General features: G+C 55.7%; 1 protein-coding gene across 1 annotated transcript; it reads left to right on the top strand.

The window, feature by feature from the left end:
• The first annotated feature begins 1,407 nt into the window (after window positions 1-1,407).
• LOC144490601 (B-cell CLL/lymphoma 6 member B protein-like) lies at window positions 1,408-21,192 on the top strand. Its single transcript, XM_078208313.1, has 10 exons — window positions 1,408-1,529; window positions 3,570-3,627; window positions 5,984-6,153; window positions 7,235-7,456; window positions 7,853-8,605; window positions 9,306-9,463; window positions 10,678-10,848; window positions 12,914-13,044; window positions 19,218-19,355; window positions 20,216-21,192. The coding sequence occupies exons 3-10, from the start codon at window positions 5,984-5,986 to the stop codon at window positions 20,354-20,356; spliced, it is 1,884 nt and encodes a 627-aa protein (XP_078064439.1). The 5' UTR covers window positions 1,408-1,529; window positions 3,570-3,627; the 3' UTR covers window positions 20,357-21,192.
• The last annotated feature ends 265 nt before the right edge of the window (window positions 21,193-21,457 follow it).

Raw genomic sequence — 21,457 nt, 5'->3', positions numbered from 1 at the left:
GTGAGAGGGGAGAGATACAAAAGGGTTCAGAGGGACAGTTTTTTCAGAGAGGGTGGTGAGTGTCTGGAACGAGCTGTCAGAGGCAGTAGTAGAGGCGGGTACAATTTTGTCTTTTAAAAAGCATTTAGATAGTTCCATGGGTACGATGGGTATAGAGGGATATGGGACAAACGCGGGCAATTGGGATTAGCTTTGGGGGTTTAAAAAAGAAAGGGCAGCATGGACAAGTTGGGCCGAAGGGCCTGTTTCCATGCTGTAAACCTCTATGACTCTATGTCAACCAGCTTCCCATTAACTGGCTCCGTCTACACTTCCCGCTGCCTCGGGAAAAGCAGCCAGCATAATTAAGGACCCCACACACCCCGGACATTCTCTCTGCCACCTTCTTCCATCGGGAAAAAGATACAAAAGTCTGTACAACCGACTCGAGAACAGCTTCTTCCCTGCTGCCATCAGTGTTTTGAATGGCCCTATCACATTGAGCTGATCTTTCTCTACACCCTAGCTATGACTGTAACACTACATTCTGCACCCTCTCCTTTCCTTCTCCCCTATGTACTCTATGAATGGTATGCTTCGTCTGTATAGCACGCAAGAAACATTACTTTTCACTGTAGAATAGAATCCCTACAGTGCAGAAAAAGGCCATTCGGCCCATCGAGTTTGCACCGACCGCAATCCCACTCAGGCCCTTTTCCCGTAACCCCACATATTTACCCTGCTGATCTCTCTCCCCCCCGACAGAGTCAATTTATCACGGCCAATCCACCCAATCTGCACATCTTTGGAGTGTGGGAGGAAACCGGAGCACCCGGAGGAAACCCACGCAGACACGGGGGGAGAAGATGCAGACTCCACGCAGACAGTGACCCGAGGCGGGAATTGAACCCTGGTCCCTGGCGCTGTGAGGCAGCAGTTCTAACCCACTGTGCCACCGAGCCGCCCGCTGTCCCAGTACAGGTGACAATAATAAATCAAGTCAAAGTTTAGGGTGGTTCAGGTTCCAATGGCTCACCCGGCAATTTGGCAATGGGTGGCTGCACGTTTTGGTGGTTCGCTGAGTGTGGGTATGATATAACAGCACGGGACAAGATGGGCTGAATGGCCTCTTGTCCTGCAGACAATCCCTTCCCTGGCAATCCCTGTTTTATAAAGAAAAGTTGCTCTTTCCAAAGTTTAGACGTCACTTTGATCACGGCTGATTTCCCATCCGGAGAGGAGCTAAATATAACACTTATTTCCCCCCCCCCCCCCATCCCAAACTCCCCACATCCCTTATCAGCACCTGCGTCAACCGAGGGAAACAGGATGTGAGAACACTCTCTACTTCTGGAGCGGATTCTAAGCAGTGCTTCCTGGCCGGATCCAGGATTTGTCCGCTGGGTTCAGTTGGAAGTTGGGAGAGCCTCGGTCAATGACCCTCTCACGCTCCATCCTCGTGCATTGCATGGAAGATTTTGTGTCTCACCCTGGCAGGAGAGCTTCTGTCGGCTTTGCAACGGCCGAGACCGGGTCTCGGGCAGGTGGGGGTGAGTAGCACGCTACGGGGGGGGTGTGGGTATGAGAGCCTCACTGACTTTGGGAGCGATATCTCGCACCCCCCCCCCCCCCCCCCCCCCCCCCCCCCCCACCTAAACGGCTGACCATGTGTCAGAGAGAATCATGGAATCCCGACAGTGCAGAAGGAGGCCATTCGGCCCATCGCGTCCACACTGACCACAGTCCCACCCTATCCCCATAACTCCACTTATTTGCCCCGCTAATCCCGAGACACTAAGGGGCAATTTAGCACGGCCAATCCACCGAACCCGCACATCTTTGGACTGTGGGAGGAAACCCACACGGACACGGGGAAAAATGTGCAAACTCCGCACAGACAGTGGCCCAAGGCTGGAATCGAACCCGGGTCCCTGGCGCTGTGAGGCGGCAGTGCTAACCACTGTGCCACCCTCTGCCCTTTGAGCTGGTAGGGGAGTTTCAATCTTGCGTCGCCTCCTCTGTTACAGTCTCCTGTGTCACTTCTAAAAATCTGTTTTACTTCACAACTGAGGGTTGTCAGTGCTGGTCAAATCACTCAGCACGGGGTTAGATACAGAGTCAAGCTCCCTTTATTATGTCCTCATCAAACACTCCCAGGACGGTACAGCACAGAGTTAGATACAGAGTAAAGTTCTCTCTACACTGTCCCCCATCAAACACTCCCAGGACAGGTACAGCACGGGGTTAGATACAGAGTAAAGCTCTCTCTACACTGTCCCCCATCAAACACTCCCAGGACAGGTACAGCACAGGGTTAGATGCAGAGTAAAGCTCCCTCTACACTGTCCCCCATCAAACACTCCCAGGACATGTACAGCACGGGGTTAGATACAGAGTAAAGCTCCCTCTACACTGTCCCCCCATCAAACACTCCCAGGACAGGCACAGCACGGGATTAGATACAGAGTAAAGCTCCCTCTACACTGTCCCCCATCAAACACTCCCGGGACAGGTACAGCACGGGGTTAGATACAGAGTAAAGCAACCTCTACACTGTCCCCCATCAAACACTCCCAGGACAGGTACAGCACAGGGTTAGATACAGAGTAAAGCTCCCTCTACACTGTCCCCCATCAAACACTCCCAGGACAGGTACAGCACGGGGTTAGATACAGAGTAAAGCTCCCTCTACACTGTCCCCCATCAAACACTCCCAGGACAGGTACAGCACGGGGTTAGATACAGAGTAAAGCTCCCTCTACACTGTCCCCCATCAAACACTCTCAGGACAGGTACAGCACAGGGTTAGATACAGAGTAACGCTCCCTCTACACTGTCCCCATCAAACACTCCCAGGACAGGTACAACACGGGATAGATACAGAGTAAAGCTCCCTCTACAATGTCCCCCATCAAACACTCCCAGGACAGGCACAGCGTGTGTGTGTGTGTGTATATAGTGTTACAGTCATAGCTAGGGCGTAGAGAAAGATCAGCTTGATATAAGGTAGGTCCATTCAAAAGTCTGACGGCAGCAGGGAAGAAGCTGTTCTTGAGTCGGTCGGTACGTGACCTCAGACTTTTGTATCTTTTTCCTGATGGAAGAAGATGGAAGAGAGAATGTCCGGGGGGTCCTTGATTATGCTGGCTGCTTTTCCCAAGGCAGCGGGAAGTGTAGACGGAGTCAATGGATGGGAGGCTGGTTTGCGCGATGGGACTGGGCTTCGTTCATGACCCTTTATAGTTTCTTGCGGTCTTGGTCAGGACATGCTGGAGAATCCGAGGCACGGAAAGGATGTCCATTAAATTTCCTTTCAGCCTCCAATTTCCCCGAGGTGCTGTTATTTCCCAAAGCAATGGCAGCCGTACCGAAGGTGTGTGTGTGTGTGTGCAAGGCTTGTGATCTGGTGTGAGAGTGGCTAGTGCCAGGGAACAGAGGACGTTGCTTCACCTGGAGGTTCCAGGGGTGGGGTGGGGCGCAGTCTGTCCCCCTGGGGGGTGGCCATCTTCCCCGTGGGCAGCAGCAGGTCTGCGTGGAGGTACATTGCTCTCTCAGCCTGATTTAATTTTTCTCTTTCCCCGCCAATCCAGGTACCTTTTGGCTGGCCAATGTCCCTCTGAATTCCCCAGGGAGAAGTCAAAGCAACAGGTAAGAGAAGCAAAGCTTTTCGATCACACCCAGTGACCCAAAGCACCCCCCCCCCGCCCCCTCCTGACAGTAGTCACCATTGTAATGTAGGAAATACGGCAAGGTTTCCACATGTAGCAATCTCTTACTCCAAATGCAGTGCTGAGGGAGTGCCGCACTGTCAGAGGGTCAGTGCTGAGGGAGTGCCGCACTGTCAGAGGGTCAGTGCTGAGGGAGTGCCGCACTGTCAGAGGGTCAGTACTGAGGGAGTGCCGCACTGTCAGAGGGTCAGTGCTGAGGGAGTGCCGCACTGTCAGAGGGTCAGTACTGAGGGAGTGCCGCACTGTCAGAGGGTCAGTACTGAGGGAGTGCCGCACTGTCAGAGGGTCAGTGCTGAGGGAGTGCCGCACTGTCAGAGGGTCGGCGCTGAGGGAGAGCCGCACTGTCAGAGGGTCAGTGCTGAGGGAGTGCCGCACTGTCAGAGGGTCAGTGCTGAGGGTGTGCCGCACTGTCAGAGGGTCAGTGCTGAGGGAGTGCTGCACTGTCAGAGGGTCAGTGCTGAGGGAGTGCCGCACTGTCAGAGGGTCAGTGCTGAGGGAGTGCTGCACTGTCAGAGAGTCAGTGCTGAGGGAGTGCTGCACTGTCAGAGAGTCTGCCCAGTGAAGTTGATGTCAAAGATTCTGTGGCCACTGTTTTGGGACCAATATTTATCTCTCAACCTGCACCTTTAAAAGAAAAAAGATTATGTGGTTGTTTTCCCATTGCTACCTGTGGGACCTTGCTCTGTCCAAATTGGCTGTCGTGACTGCCTGAATTGGATGTCCCGTGGTGGTGACAGGCGCTATATCAATGCAAGTAGCCCTTTGTGTTAAACTTGCTGGCCAGGTTCCTCGTAGCCGCTTCTTATTTAAGCTGCGGTGTTAACGGTCAGTGTGTGTGGTGCTGCTTCCTGTCCCAGGATCTGTGACTGTACGTCACAATGATCCCGGAGATTCCTTCATTGTCCACGATCCCAGCCCCCTCCCCTCCCGGGACTGCAGCCGGCACTGCATCCGCAGCCTGCAAGTCCCGGCACGGATTTTTGGTTTAGTCTCTGTTGTTTATTCCGGGACTGAAGTCGGCTTCGTGGCAGCGTTCCCTCTGGGAATGGGAGCCGGTGACGTCACGCAAAATTGAGCTTGCAATTTGCTCTTGAGTGATGGGCCTAGCTGCAAGTGGCCTCAGCCCCTGGCGTGGGTGGGTGCTGGGAGGCTCCCTCGCACCGCTGCCCCCCCCCCGTGCCTGTAATCCTGTCAGTGGGCGGAGTTGGCTGCCGGGATTTTGACTCCGCCAGGGCGAAGGTGATTATTTATCCAGTGACGGAGGAACTCGGGAATTGGGCAACGGGAGAAGGCCATTCGGTCCTGCCAGCCCACTCTGCTATTCCCGTACAATCCCTCCAGTGCGGCACGAGGGGAGCCGATTGGCCTAGTGGTATTATCGCTGGACTATTAATCCAGAAACTCGGCTGATGTTCTGGGAACCCGGGTTCAAATCCCGCCACGGCAGACCACTCCTGTAACCTATTCCTGTAACCTCTCATATTTACCTTGCTAATCCCCCTGACACAAGGGGCAATTTAGCACGGCCAATCCATCTAACCTGCACATCTTTGGACACTAAGGGACAATTTAGCATGGCCAATGCACCTAACCTACACATCTTTGGACACGAAGGGACAATTTAGCATGGCCAATCCACCTAACCTGCACATCTTTGGATACTAAGGGGCAATTTAGCATGGCCAATGCACCTCACCAGCACATCTTTGGATACTAAGGGGCAATTTAGCATGGCCAATCCACCTAACCCGCACATCTTTGGACACTAAGGGACAATTTAGCATGGCCAATGCACCTAACCCGCACATCTTTGGACACTAAGGGGCAATTTAGCATGGCCAATCCCCCTAACCTACACATCTTTTGGACTGTGAGGGGGAAACCGGAGCACCCGGAGGAAACCCACGCAGACACTGGGAGAACGTGCAAACTCCACACAGACAGTGACCCGAGGCCAGAATTGAACCTGGATCCTTGGCACTTTGAGGCAGCAGTGCTAACCACTGTGCCACCCCCTCCAATGTCCCTTTAGGGAAGGAAATCTGCCGTCCTTACCCGGTCTGGCCTACATGTGACTCCGGAGCCAAAGCCAATGTGGTTGACCCTCAACGAACTGCTCTCCAAGGGCAACGAGGGATGAGCGATGAATGCTGGGCCCAGCCAGTGACGCCCATGTCCCAGGAATGAATGTATTAATGGGGAGATGGTGTTTCTCTGTGCAGTTTGGGCTGTAGCTGATTCTTTTCCCCGTTTCTTTCCCGCCGCCTTGGCCTCAGATGAGGATGGGATCGAAACCAGAGAGTTACGTCAAAGAATTCACCCGGCACTCCACAGACATGATGCTGAACCTGAACGAGATGAGGAAACGGGAGATCCTCACCGACGTCAAGGTCTTGGTGGACGGGGAAGAATTCAAGGCCCACAAGGCTGTGCTCATTGCCTGCAGGTACGTGGAGGGAAGGGCTGGGCGAGCGGGTCCGTCTGTGGAACAGGTCCCCACACCGTCCCCGGGAGACTCTGTAAGCTGCTTGCTGTTGCTTCACTCTAGTTTAGATCCCAAACACTCAACGATGGTTCTTAAAGTTTATTTATTAGTGTCACAAGTATTAACACTGCATTGAAGTTACTGTGAAAATCCTCCAGTCGCCACGTTCCGGCGCCTGTTCAGGTAACGCTGAGGGAGAATTTAGCACCGAACCGGCACGTCTTTCGGACTGTAGGAGGAAACCGGAGCACCCGGAGGAAACCCACGCAGACACGGGGAGAACATGCAGACTCCACACAGACAGTGACCCGAGCCGGGAATCGAACCCGGGTCCCTGGCGCTGTGAGGCAGCAGTGCTAACCACTGTGCTGTCAGTGGGATGATTGGTTTAAGGGGGAGTCCCGGTGTACCTATCCCGCCCAGTCTTGGCTGACGCGTGTTGCCTCCTGGTCGAATCGCCACCCTCGTTTTCACACCTTAACCCCCCCCCGGCTCCCTCAGGATCCTATATTAACAAGGTCAGCCCTCAAACATCTAAACTCGAAGAAATGCAAACCCAGATGATAAGGTCCCCCTTGATAGGACAAGCCTCTCATCCCAGGAATTAGACCACAAGGGGGTGGCGCAGTGGGTTAGCGCTGCTGCCTCACAGCGCCCAGGGACCCGGGTTCGATTCCAGCCTCGGGTCACTGTCTATGTGGAGTTACAGGAATAGGACCTGGATGGGATTGTGGTGGGTGCAGACTGAAAGAACAAAGAAAATTATGGGGTCACTGTCCGTGCGGAGTCTGCACGTTCTCCCCGTGTCTGCGTGGGTTTCCTCCGGGTGCTCCGGTTTCCTCCCACAGTCTGAAAGATGTGATGGTTAGGTGTATTGGCCGTGCTAAATTCTCCCTCAGTGTACCCGGGGATTTTCACATTAACTTCATTGCAGTGTTAATGTCTGCCTACTTGTGACTCTACTGACCAAGTGAATAATGATTTGATGGATTTTAACAGCCGCTGATCTCTTGTTTCTCCCCCCACCCTGTCCGGCACGCAGTGGATTCTTCTATTCGATCTTCTCTGATCAGGCAAAGAGACATGTCAGCTTGCTGACACTGCCGTGTGGGATCAGCGCGGCCGGTTTCCGCGTGCTGCTGGAGTTCATGTACACGTCCTGCCTGCCCCTGGAGCTGGGCTCCGTCGCGGAGGTGCTGACGGCCGCCTCTTACTTACAGATGGACCACGTAGCAGACACTTGTCGCAGTTTCGCCCGTTTCAGGTAAAGGAGGACGCCATCCGAGCGCCGCACTGTCAGAGGGTCAGTGCTGAGGGAGTGCCGCACTGTCAGAGGGTCAGTACTGAGGGAGTGCCGCACTGTCGGGGTCAGTACTGAGGGAGCGCCGCACTGTCAGAGGGTCAGTGCTGAGGGAGTGCCGCACTGTCGGGGTCAGTACTGAGGGAGCGCCGCACTGTCAGAGGGTCAGTGCTGAGGGAGTGCCGCACTGTCAGAGGGTCAGTGCTGAGGGAGTGCCGCACTGTCAGAGGGTCGGTACTGAGGGACCCTCTGAAGCAGATACCCTGGTCCTGATTGCATTGTTGCTTGTGGGATCTTGCTCTGTAAAATTAGCTGCCATTGTTGTTAAATGTGTTGAAATGTTTCTTCTATTTTTTTCAGTGTTCCGCACATCCACACCTACCTGAAGTCTCTGGACTATCCGCTAGGCCGGAGCCTGGCCTGCTCCCTTAGCACAGAGAATGGTGCTCTCCCTTTCATCCCGTCCCGGGCTCTCTTCCCAAGCCGCCCGCCCCGCCTGCTGACGGGCCTGGCAGCCGGAGGCCGCAGCTACTTCCCCGAATCGGCCTTCCGCTTCCCCGATGGGTGCGTGGCTCCGCGCAAGGCTGCGGGCGGGCCCTGGCAGGAGGGAGGGGCCCACTGGGTCGAGGGCAGGAGCAGCTGGAGGGGAGGCCCGGGCATCTGCGCAGGGAGCAGGCCCGAGGCCCGGACGTTGACGGCGCCCCAGGATGAGGCCTCCGCGGACAGGCCCGAGGCCCGCGATCGGAAGAGCGGCAAGGCGGCCCTTCCCGCTCCGGACAGCCCCATGCGCTCGGACTGTTGCCCCAACTCCCCCACCGAGTCGCAGAGCGCCGCGCTGGACTGCAGCCGCCCCTCCCAGAAACCCTCCGCCCCCGATCCCAAGGCCTGCAACTGGAAGAAGTACAAATTCATCATCCTGAACTCCCAGCGGCAGACGGCAAAGGAGCAGGGGGGCACAGGCTCCTGCTCCCCACCCACCCTCACCTGTTCCCCCGAGCCCCTCTATACCCGGAGTGGCAACGCAGCCAGCGGGAGCAGCAGCGACGAGAGCTCCACCAACATGGAGGATGAGACTGAGGACGAGGACGCGACTCGCAACAAGGTGGTCAGTCGGTAAGTGAAGAGGAAAGGCGGGAGGCCCCCGGTGCTGAGGGAGTGCCGCACTGTCAGAGGGTCAGTGCTGAGGGAGTGCCGCACTGTCAGAGGGTCAGTGCTGAGGGAGTGCCGCACTGTCAGAGGGTCAGTGCTGAGGGAGTGCCGCACTGTCAGAGGGTCAGTGCTGAGGGAGTGCCGCACTGTCGGAGGGTCAGTGCTGAGGGAGTGCCGCACTGTCAGAGGGTCAGTGCTGAGGGAGTGCCGCACTGTCAGAGGGTCAGTGCTGAGGGAGTGCCGCACTGTCAGAGGGTCAGTGCTGAGGGAGTGCCGCACTGTCAGAGGGTCAGTGCTGAGGGAGTGCCGCACTGTCAGAGGGTCAGTGCTGAGGGAGTGCCGCACTGTCAGAGGGTCAGTGCTGAGGGAGTGCCGCACTGTCAGAGGGTCAGTGCTGAGGGAGTGCCGCACTGTCAGAGGGTCAGTGCTGAGGGAGCGCCGCACTGTCAGAGGGTCAGTGCTGAGGGAGCGCCGCACTGTCAGAGGGTCAGTGCTGAGGGAGTGCCGCACTGTCAGAGGGTCAGTGCTGAGGGCGCTCGAATTCGCCGCGGACGCTCCCGTCAGTGCCCTATTCCGGCTGGATTGTCAGTGTAGGCCGGATCCCCTTCGCCCTTCCGTCGTTGCCGGAACTGACACCGTCCATTCTCCTTTCCTTCCCGACCAGGTCATCGTCCGATTCCCAGGACTCCAGCGGCTGCTCTGTCTGCTCCGTGTGTCAGCTACCCTTCGAACACAGCTCCGAACTCTACCACCACGTCCTGGTCTCCCACCCCGGGGAGGAAATCCCGGAATACCATCTGGAATTCTCGGACAGCGGATCAGGTGAGCAGAGACGGGCGGTGCGGCGCTCCCAGGGATTGGCGGGGGTTGGTGGTGGACGCAGAGCGGTGGGGTGGCCTGTGGGCTCCAGGCTGTTGTCTCGAGTCTGAACATGCCACATCCAGCCTGGCGCTGCCAGCGTGGTGCTGAGGAAGTGCTGCACTGCCTGGGTGTGGGCATTCAGCCTCTCGAGCCTGCCCCGCCGTTCAATGTGATCATGGCTGATCCTCGAATTCAACTTCTCTTACCCACCCCTTATCCCCCTATCATAGAATCCCTACAGTGCAGAAGGAGGCCATTTGGCCCGTCAAGCCTGCATTGACAACAATCCCACCCAGGCCCCTATCCCCACGCATTTCCCCTCCTCATTCCCCCTCCTCATTCCCCTCACGCTAAGGGGGCAATTTAGCGCGGCTAATCCGCACATCTTTGGACTGTGGGAGGAAACCGGAGCACCCGGAGGAAACCCACGCAGACACGGGGGAGAACGTGCAGACTCCGCACAGACAGTGACCCAAGCCGGGAATCGAACCCACGTCCCTGGCGCTGTGAGGCAGCAGTGATAACCCACTGTGCCACCGTGCTGCCCCATCTGGAATTATCCCTTATTTCCCAAAGATCTCTCTCTTGGGCGACACAGTGGGTTGGCACTGCCGCCTCACAGCGCCGGGGACCCGGGTTCGATTCCCGGCTCGGGGTCACTGTCTGTGCGGAGTCTGCACGTTCTCCCCGTGTCTGCGTGGGTTTCCTCCGGGTGCTCCGGTTTCCTCCCACAGTCTGAAAGGCGTGCTGGTGAGGGTGCATTGGCCGCGCTAAATGTGTGGGGTTATGGGGATGGGGCGGGAGAGGGAGCCTGGGTAAAATGAGAGAGTCGGTGCAGACTGGAGGGGCGAATATGGATTCGATAATTCTTCTCGTTGATGGTGGAGAGGCACCGATCTCGGGTCAGAGAATTCCAAAGAGTGGAAAAATTCCTCCTCATCTCGGTCCAAAGTGGGCGACTCCTGCTCCTGAGACACTGGGCTCTGGAATTCTGGGGGGTGAGGGGGTGAGGGGGGTGGGGGGCCCCATCAGCCTCTTGGCGTCACGCCCTGGCAAAACCCCCCCCCCCCCCCCCCCCTGAGAACGTCACGCGTTTCGCTGAGGTCTCCCCTCGCCCTGCTGATGGTGTGAGAGTGCGGTGCGGTGTTGACGGGACGCTCGGGTTTCTCTTGCAGAGAACGGCCTCTTCTCCTGCAGCACCTGTGAGCTGAAACTCTCGGACGAGGACTCGCTGCAGCAACACTTCCTGCGGGTCCACAGCGATGACAAGCCCTACAAGTGCGACATGTGCCAGGCGGCCTTCCGCTACAAGGGCAACCTGGCCAGTCACAAGACTGTTCACACAGGTGAGGCACCTCGGCAGGGAGCGGGGGGTGTTGCGGGTCGTACGCTGGGGAGGCGGGCGGACACCTGGCCAGAGGGAGGCATAGCGGAGGCAGTGGCATAGTGCTATTGTCACTGGGCTAGTAACCCTGAGACCCCAGGGTAATGCTCCGGGGAACCAGGTTCGAATCCCACCAGGGCAGATCGTAGAATCCCCACAGTACAGAAGGAGACCATTCTGCCCCTCGGGTCTCCGATAGAGCATCTTACTCAGGCCCTATCCCCATAACCCCACGTATTTATCCCGCCAATCCAACTAACCTGCACATCTTTGGACACTAAGGGGCAATTTAGCATAGCCAATCCACCTAACCTGCACATCTTTGGACACTAAGGGGCAATTTAGCATGGCCAATCCACCCAACCTACACATCTTTGGACACTAAGGGGCAATTTAGCATGGCCAATCCACCCAACCTACACATCTTTGGACACTAAGGGGCAATTTAGCATGGCCAATCCACTTAACCTGCACATCTTTGGACACTAAGGGACAATTTAGCATGGCCAATCCCCCTAACCTGCACATCTTTGGACACTCAGGGGCAATTTAGCATGGCCAATCCACCCAACCTACACATCTTTGGACACGAAGGGGCAATTTAGCATGGCCAATCCACCCAACCTACACATCTTTGGACACTAAGGGGCAATTTAGCATGGCCAATCCACTTAACCTGCACATCTTTGGACACTAAGGGACAATTTAGCATGGCCAATCCCCCTAACCTGCACATCTTTGGACACTCAGGGGCAATTTAGCATGGCCAATCCACCCAACCTACACATCTTTGGACACGAAGGGGCAATTTAGCATGGCCAATCCACCGAACCTGCACATGTTTGGACACTAAGGGTCAATTTAGCATGGCCAATGCAACTAACCTACACATCTTTGGACACTAAGGGACAATTTAGCACGGCCAATCCACCTAACCTGCACATCTTTGGACACTCAGGGGCAATTTAGCATGGCCAATCCACCCAACCTGCACATCTTTGGACACGAAGGGGCAATTTAGCATGGCCAATCCACCTAACCTGCACATCTTCGGACCTGGGGAGGAAACGGGAGCTCCCAGAGGAAGCCCACGCAGACACGGGGAGAATGTGCAGATTCCACACAAACAGTGACCCAAGCCGGGAATAGAACTGGCGCTGTGAGGCAGCAGTGCGAACCACTGTGCCATCTGGTTCAGATGGACTTTTATGATAATCGCTGATAGTTTCACAGAAGACCAACTTCCCAGTGCAGATTCTTTAATTGAATTTAAATCCCACCGGCTGCCAGGGTGGGATTTGAGCCATTGTCTAACCCCCCCCACACCCCCCACCCCGCTCCCCCAGAGCATCAGCATGGGCCTCTGAACAACCAGTCCTCTGACATTACCAATAAGCCGCTGTCACAGTGGCACAGTGGGTTAGCTCTGCTGCCTCACAGCGCCAGGGACCCGGATTCGATTCTGGCCTCGGGTCACTGCCTGTGCGGAGTCTCCACGTTCTCCCCGTGTCTGCGTGGGTTTCCTCCGGGTGCTCCGGTTTCCTCCCACCAGTCCAAAGATGTGCGGTTTAGCTGCATTGGCCGTGCTAAATTGCCCCTTAGTGTCAGGGGGATTAGCAGGGTAAATGTGTGGGGGTTACAGGAATGGGGCCTGGGTGGGATTGTTGTCGGTGCAAGCTCGATGGGCCAAATGGCCTCCTCCTGCACTGTGGGGATTTTCTTCCTACCCCTGGAATCCACTGACATTAGAGTTGGCAACCGCGTTTTAATCTGAGTGAGTTTCTCGGTGTCTGGGGACCTCCCAGGTGGAGCGAGGAGGTTTGTTTGGGGTAGGGAGTGGAGGAGGTTACAGAGATGGGGAGTGTAGGGACTGGAGGGGGTTACAGTGATAGGGAGGGGGGTGTAGGGACTGGAGGGGGTTACAGAGATAGGGAGGGGGTGTAGGGGCTGGTGGGGGTTTCAGATATAGGTTGAAGATTGTATCTGAAAGACTGAACACTGGGGAATGAATGTCCAATCTGTTACAGGTGAAAAGCCCTATCGTTGTAACGTGTGCGGAGCACAGTTTAACCGGCCCGCCAACCTCAAGACGCACACTCGCATTCACTCCGGGGAGAAGCCGTACAAGTGTGAGACGTGTGGAGCGAGGTTTGTGCAGGTGAGAGACTGGAGTGGGTGCAGGGCAGGACGCTGGGGCAGCCTGGCGTGGCATTGAGCTGGAACTGTCCTTCTGTCCGAGGACAGCAGCCTTTCCTTGTTGGGGTGTCGGTCCCACATGGTGACCGACACAGTCAGGGTCAGTCTCCCATTCCCCCTCCGCTCAGTAGCAGCCCCTGGGCCCACAGACCCTCACTGGCTCTCTAACTAGTGTCGTCAATTCAAAATTATATCCTTGCTTTCAAATCCATCCCGGGTTTCATCCCCTCCCTCTGTAACCCCCTCCAGTCCCTACACCCCCCTCCCTATCTCTGTAACCCCCTCCAGTCCCTACACCCCCCTCCCTATCTCTGTAACCCCCTCCAGTCCCTACACCCCCCTCCCTATATCTGAAACCCCCACCAGGCCCTACACCCCCTCCCTATATCTGAAACCCCCACCAGCCCCTACACCCCCTCCCTATCTCTGTAACCCCCTCCAGTCCCTACACCCCCCTCCCTATCTCTGTAACCTCCTCCAGTCCCTACACCCCCTCCTATCTCTGTAACCCCCTCCAGACCCTACACCCCCCTCCCTATCTCTGTAACCCCCTCCAGTCCCTACACCCCCCTCCCTATCTCTGTAACCTCCTCCAGTCCCTACACCCCCTCCCTATCTCTGTAACCCCCTCCAGTCCCTACACCCCCCCTCCCTATCTCTGTAACCACCTCCAGCCCCTACACCCCCTCCCTATATCTGAAACCCCCACCAGCCCCTACACCCCCTCCCTATCTCTGTAACCCCCTCCAGTCCCTACACCCCCCTCCCTATCACTGTAACCCCCTCCAGTCCCTACACTCCCCTCCCTATCTCTGTAACCTCCTCCAGTCCCTACACCCCCTCCTATCTCTGTAACCCTCTCCAGTCCCTACACCCCCTCCCTATCTCTGTAACCTCCTCCAGTCCCTACACCCCCTCCTATCTCTGTAACCCCCTCCAGTCCCTACACCCCCCTCCCTATATCTGTAACCCCCTCCAGTCTCTACACCCCCCTCCCTATATCTGTAACCCCCTCCAGCCCCTACACCCCCCTCCCTATCTCTGTAACCCCCTCCAGCCTCCCACACCCCCTCCCTATCTCTGTAACCTCCTCCAGTCCCTACACCCACTCCTTATCTCTGTAACCTCCTCCAGTCCTTTCACCCCCTCCCCATCTCTGTAACCCCCTCCAACCCCTACACCTCCTCCCTATCTCTGAAACCCCCTCCAGCCCCCTACACCCCCTCCTTATCTCTGTAACCTCCTCCAGTCCCTTCACCCCCTCCCTATCTCTGTAACCTCCTCCAGCCCCTACACCCCCCTCCCTATCTCTGTAACCCCCTCCAGTCCCTGCACCTCCCTCCCTATCTCTGTAACCCCCTCCAGTCCCTACACCCCCCTCCCTATCTCTGTAACCCCCACCAGCCCCTACACCCCCCCTCCCTATCTCTGTAACCCCTCCAGTCCCTACAACCCCTTCCCTATCTCTGTTACCCCCTCCAGTCCCTACACCCCCCTTCCTATCTCTGTAACCCCCACCAGCCCCTACACCCCCCTCCCTATCTCTGTAACCCCCACCAGCCCCTACACCCCCCCTCCCTATCTCTGTAACCCCCTCCAGTCCCTACAACCCCTTCCCTATCTCTGTCACCCCCTCCAGTCCCTACACCCCCCTCCCTATCTCTGTAACCACCACCAGCCCCTACACCCCCCTCCCTATATCTGAAACCCCCACCAGCCCCTACACCCCCTCCCTATCTGTAACCCCCTCCAGCCTCCCACACCCCCTCCCTATCTCTGTAACCTCCTGCAGCCCCTCCACCCACTCCTTATCTCTGTAACCTCCTCCAGTCCTTTCACCCCCTCCCTATCTCTGAAACCCCCTCCAACCAGGAGGCTTATGTTCGGATGAGACGTGAGCACTCGGGTAGTGCACTAGAAAGCTTTAGATTGGCTAAGAGGGAGTTGAAGAGCGAGCTTAGAAGGGCTAAAAGGGGACATGAGAAGACTTTGGCGGATAGGGTTAAAGAGAATCCTAAGGCGTTCTATAGGTATGTCAAGAACAGAAGGTTGGTTAGGGCAAGTTTAGGGCCAGTTATAGATGGCAGAGGGAAGTTATGTGTGGAACCGGAGGAGATTGGTGAAGCATTGAACCAATATTTCTCTTCGGTGTTCACGCAAGGGGACATGAATATAGCTGAGGAGGACACTGGGTTGCAAGGGAGTAGAATAGACAGTATTACAGTTGATAAGGAGGATGTGCAGGATATTCTGGAGGGTCTGAAAATAGATAAATCCCCTGGTCCGGATGGGATTTATCCAAGGATTCTCTGGGAGGCAAGAGAAGTGATTGCAGAGCCTCTGGCTCTGATCTTCAGGTCGTCGTTGGCCTCTGGTATAGTACCAGAAGATTGGAGGTTAGCGAATGTTGTCCCATTGTTTAAGAAGGGGAACAGAGACTTCCCCGGGAATTATAGACCGGTGAGTCTCACTTCTGTTGTCGGCAAGATGTTGGAAAAAATTATAAGGGATAGGATTTATAGTTATTTGGAGAGTAATGAATTGATAGGTGATAGTCAGCATGGTTTTGTGGCAGGTAGGTCGTGCCTTACTAACCTTATTGAGTTTTTTGAGAAAGTGACCAAGGAGGTGGATGGGGGCAAGGCAGTGGACGTGGTATATATGGATTTTAGTAAGGCGTTTGATAAGGTTCACCATGGTAGGCTTCTGCAGAAAATGCAGATGTATGGGATTGGGGGTGATCTAGGAAATTGGATCAGGAATTGGCTAGCGGATAGGAAACAGAGGGTGGTGGTTGATAGTAAATATTCATCATGGAGTGCGGTTACAAGTGGTGTACCTCAGGGATCTGTTTTGGGGCCACTGCTGTTTGTAATATTTATTAATGATCTGGATGAGGGTATAGTTGGGTGGATTAGCAAATTTGCTGATGACACCAAAGTCGGTGGTGTGGTAGACAGTGAGGAAGGGTGTCGTAGTTTGCAGGAAGACTTAGACAGGTTGCAAAGTTGGGCCGAGAGGTGGCGGATGGAGTTTAATGCGGAGAAGTGTGAGGTAATTCACTTTGGTAGGAATAACAGATGTGTTGAGTATAGGGCTAACGGGAGGACTTTGAATAGTGTGGAGGAGCAGAGGGATCTAGGTGTATGTGTGCATAGATTCCTGAAAGTTGGGAATCAAGTAGATAAGGTTGTTAAGAAGGCATATGGTGTCTTGGCGTTTATTGGTAGGGGGATTGAATTTAGGAGTCGTAGCGTTATGTTGCAACTGTACACAACTCTGGTGCGGCCGCACTTGGAGTACTGTGTGCAGTTCTGGTCCCCACATTACAGGAAGGATGTGGAGGCTTTGGAGAGGGTGCAGAGGAGGTTTACCAGGATGTTGCCTGGTATGGAGGGGAGATCCTATGAGGAGAGGCTGAGGGATTTGGGATTGTTTTCGCTGGAAAGGCGGCGGCTAAGAGGGGATCTTATTGAAACATATAAGATGATTAGAGGTTTAGATAGGGTGGATAGTGATAGCCTTTTTCCTCTGATGGAGAAATCCAGCACGAGGGGGCATGGCTTTAAATTGAGGGGGGGTAGTTATAGAACCGATGTCAGGGGTAGGTTCTTTACCCAGAGGGTGGTGAGGGATTGGAATGCCCTGCCAGCATCAGTAGTAAATGCGCCTAGTTTGGGGGCGTTTAAGAGATCCGTAGATAGGTTCATGGACGAAAAGAAATTGGTTTAGGTTGGAGGGTCACAGTTTTTTTTTTAACTGGTCGGTGCAACATCGTGGGCCGAAGGGCCTGTTCTGCGCTGTAATGTTCTATGTTCTATGTTCTAACCTCCCACACCCCCTCCCCATCTCTGTAACCCCCTCCAACCCCTACACCTCCTCCCTATCTCTGAAACCCCCTCCAGCCCCCTACACCCCCTCCTTATCTCTGTAACCTCCTCCAGTCCCTTCACTCCCTCCCTATCTCTGTAACCCCCTCCAACCTCCCACACCCCCTCCCTATCTCTGTAACCCCCCTACAGTCCCTACACCCCCTCCCTATCTCTGTAACCTCCTCCAGCCCCTACACCCCCTCCCCATCTCTGTAACCCCCTCCAGCCCCTACACCCACTCCTTATCTCTGTAACCCCCTTCACCCCCGCCCTATCTCTGTAACCTCCTCCAGCCCCTACACCCCCTCCTTAGCTCTGTAACCTCCTCCAGCCCCTACACCCCCTCCTTACCTCTGTAACCCCCTTCACCGCCTCCCTATCTCTGAAACCCCCTCCAGCCTCCCACATCTCCTCCCTATCTCTGTAACCCCCTCCAGCCCCTCCACCCCCTCCCTATCTCTCTAACCTCCTCCAGCCCCTACACCCCTCTCCCCATCTCTGTAACCTCCTCCAGCCCCTGTACCCCCTCCTTAGCTCTGTAACCCCCTCCAACCCCTACACCCCGTCCCTATCTCTGTAACCCCCTCCAGTCCCTACACCCCCCTCCCTATCTCTGTAACCCCCACCAACGCCTACACCCCGTCCCTATCTCTGAAACCCCCTCCAGCCCCCTACACCCCCTCCCTATCTCTGTAACCCCCTCCAGCCCCTACACCCACTCCCTATCTCTGTAACCCCGTCCAGCCCCGACACCTCCTCCCTATCTCTGTAACCTCCTCCAGCCCCTACACCCCCTCCCTATCTCTGTAACCTCCTCCAGTCCCTATACCCCCTCCCTATCTCTGTAACCCCCTCCAGCCCCTACACCCACTCCCTATCTCTGTAACCCCGTCCAGCCCCGACACCTCCTCCCTATCTCTGTAACCTCCTCCAGCCCCTACACCCCCTCCCTATCTCTGTAACCTCCTCCAGTCCCTATACCCCCTCCCTATCTCTGTAACCCCCTCCAGTCCCTACACCCCTTCCCTATCCCTGTAACCCCCTCCAGCCCCTACACCCCCCTCCCTATTTCTGTAACCTCCTCCAGCTCCTACACCCCGTCCCTATCTCTGAAACCCCCTCCAGCCCCCTACACCCCCTCCCTATCTGTAACCCCCTCCAGCCACGACACCTCCTCCCTATCTCTGTAACCTCCTCCAGTCCCATAAACCCCCCTCCCTATCTCTGTAGCCTCCTCCAGCCCCTATACTCCTCCCTATCTCTGTAATCTGCTCCAGCCCCTACGCCCCCTCCCTATCTCTGTAACCCCCTCCAGCCCCTACACCCCCCTCCCTATCTCTGTAACCCCCTCCAGCCCCTACACCCCCCTCCCTATTTCTGTAACCTCCTCCAGCTCCTACACCCCTCCCTATCTCTGTAACCCCCTCCAGCCCCTACACCTCCTCCCTATCTCTGTAACCCCCTCCAGCCCCTACACCCCTCCCTATCTCTGTAACCTCCTCCAGCCCCTACACCCCTCCCTATCTCTGTAACCCCCTCCCTATCTCTGTAACCCCCTCCAGCCCCGACACCCCCTCCCTATTTCTGTCACTACCTCCAGCCCCTACACCCCTCTCTGATCTCTGCGCTCCTCCAATTCTGGCCTCTCGAGCATCCCCTGATTCCCACCGCACTCTCTCTTGTCAAAGCCATCCTCTTTTTGACAGAGTATCTAATGTCCCGTTACGTAGTTCGGCGTCCGATTATGAAGAAATGTTGAACAAACTTGGATTGTTTTTATTGGAACGTCGGAGGATGAGGGGGGGACCGGATAGAGGTCTACAAGACTCGAACGGGCTTGGATAGAGTGGAGAGTCAGAGACTTCTTCCCAGGGTCGAAAGGTCAATCACTCAGGGGGGCATGGGCTGAGAGTGAGGGGGGAAAGTTTAAAAGAGACGTAAGCGGCAGGTTCGAGGGTGGTGAATACCTGGAACGCGCTGTCGGAGGAGGTGGTGGAGGAAGCAGATTCTGAAACAAGGTTTAAGAGGCACCTGGATAGATAGATGAATAGGCAGGGAATCGAGGAATATGGACCACGCAGGGGCAAGGAAATATTAAATTAGAGAGGCCTGTGGGTCAGTACAGATTTGCTGGACCGAAGGGCCTGTTCCTGCACTGTCCTGTGTTGAATTTTGTTACATGGTGTTACCTGTGAGGGAGATTTTACTATGTTAATGGCGCTATATAAATGCAGGAGGTTCACTTCTTTTTGTTCATGTTTAGGTCGCTCACCTTCGAGCCCACGTCCTGATCCACACCGGAGAGAAGCCGTATCCCTGTGAAACTTGCGGCACCCGCTTCCGACACCTCCAGACACTGAAGAGTCACATTCGCATTCACACTGGAGAGAAGCCGTATCATGTAAGCAGACAAGACCCCCCCCACCCCCCGCCAAACCCCCCCCCGCCCAGCCCCCCGCCAAACCCCCCACCCCCCACCAAACCCCCCCGCCCCCCACCAAACCCCCCCGCCCCCTCCGAGAAAGGTCACAGCAAGCCCCGCGATTGTAGAGGGAGCTTTACTCTGTACCTTACCCCGTGCTGTACCTGTCCAGGTAGTGTTTGATGGGGGGACAGTGTAGAGGGAGCTTTACTCTGTATCTAACCCCGTGCTGTACCTGTCCTGGGAGTGTTTGATGGGGGACAGTGTAGAGGGAGCTTTACTCTGTATCTAACCCTGTGCTGTACCTGTCCTGGGAGTGTTTGATGAGGGACAGTGTAGAGGGAGCTTTACTCTGTATCTAACCCTGTGCTGTACCTGTCCTGGGAGTGTTTGATGGGAACAGTGTAGAGGGGGCTTTACTCTGTATCTAACCCCGTGCTGTACCTGTCCTGGGAGTGTTTGATGGGGGACAGCGTAGAGGGAGCTTTACTCTGTATCTAACCCCGTGCTGTACCTGTCCTGGGAGTGTTTGATGGGGGACAGTGTAGAGGGAGCTTTACTCTGTATCTAACCCTGTGCTGTACCTGTCCTGGGAGTGTTTGATGGGGGACAGTGTAGAGGGAGCTTTACTCTGTATCTAACCCCGTGCTGTACCTGTCCTGGGAGTGTTTGATGGGGGACAGCGTAGAGGGAGCTTTACTCTGTATCTAACCCCGTGCTGTACCTGTCCTGGGAGTGTTTGATGGGGGACAGTGTAGAGGAAGCTTGACTGTGTATCTAACCCCGTGCTGTATCGGTGAGGTTGTATAATTCTAATGTTTGGTGTGTTTTTTTTTCAGTGTGAAAAGTGCGACTTGCATTTCCGTCACAAGAGTCAACTGCGGCTGCACCTCCGGCAGAAACACGGGGCCATTACCAACACTAAGCTGCGTTACAAGGTCATCCCCGACCTCTATGTGAATGGGCTGCAGTCCTGCTAGAGGCGGGGGAGGAGTGTGGGGTGTGGGTTGGTGCTCGGTGACCCCGGGTTGCAGGCCAATAAGGGACTGTCCCGTTCTACTTTTCACTCGGTGGCGCTTGCTGCGGAGACGTTTTCCGACACAGCCCCGTGCTCTGTCTCTCCCCCCCCCCCCCCCCCCGCACTCCATGCCCCTGAGGGAGTGGAATCCCAATCGCCGCTGCTTCAGAAGGGAGGAGAATGTGGAATCTCTGCCTGACCTTCTGGAGTGGGGGCGGAGTGCGGAGATTATTATTTTGGGAGTGGTTTCTAGATTCGGAGATCTGGCCCGATGGGTGGGGGGGGGAGGTGATCGGAGGGTGAATGAAGAACAGTACAGCACAGGAACAGGCCCTTCGGCCTTCCAAGCCTGTGCTGGTCGCTGTACTATCTGGGCCAACTGCCTGTATCCCTCTATTCCCCGTCTGTCCATATAATAAATGTCGTTAACGGATCTGCCTCAACCCCCTCACTTGGCAGCGCATTCCAGGCCCCCCCCACCCTCTGTGTGGAAAAACTACCCCCCCGCACATCTCCACTAAACCTTTCCCCCCTTATCCTGAACCTGTGCCCCCTGTAATTGTCATTCCTGCCCCTGGGAAAAAGCTTCCAACTGATCGCCCTATCCACACCCCTCATAATTTTATAAACTTCTATCAGGTCGCCCCCTCATCCTCCGTCTTTCCAGGAAGAACAATCCCAGTTTACCCAATCTCTCCTCATGGCTAATGCCCTCCGTACCAGGCAACATCCTGGTAAACCTTTCCTGTACTCTCTCCAAAGCCTCTGCGGCCTTCTGGTAGTGGGGGTAAGGGGCTATGTCAGAGTCGGGGAGGGGGAGGGGGGGGGGTTGGCAAGAACTGAGACCCTGCAGCGTGGGACCCTCACGGAGTCTTCCCGGTGAATCCTATCCGACAAATCCCAGCTGACGTGACCGCGGGAAGGTTACAGAAGCCGATGGGATCTGGAGCCATTGATTGGCCCCATTTCAGAGCCTGTTGAGGGGAGGAGGGGGGGGGGGGGGGGGGTGCTAATATTTGGGGACAGCGCGCCCCATGGGGGGGGTGCAAAAACAGCTGGTTTC

Source organism: Mustelus asterias, unplaced genomic scaffold (assembly GCF_964213995.1).
Source record: "Mustelus asterias unplaced genomic scaffold, sMusAst1.hap1.1 HAP1_SCAFFOLD_3483, whole genome shotgun sequence".
Classification (NCBI taxonomy): Eukaryota; Metazoa; Chordata; class Chondrichthyes; order Carcharhiniformes; family Triakidae; genus Mustelus; species Mustelus asterias.
Note: the sequence above shows the minus strand (reverse complement) of the source record. Positions and strands in the feature narration are given on the sequence as shown.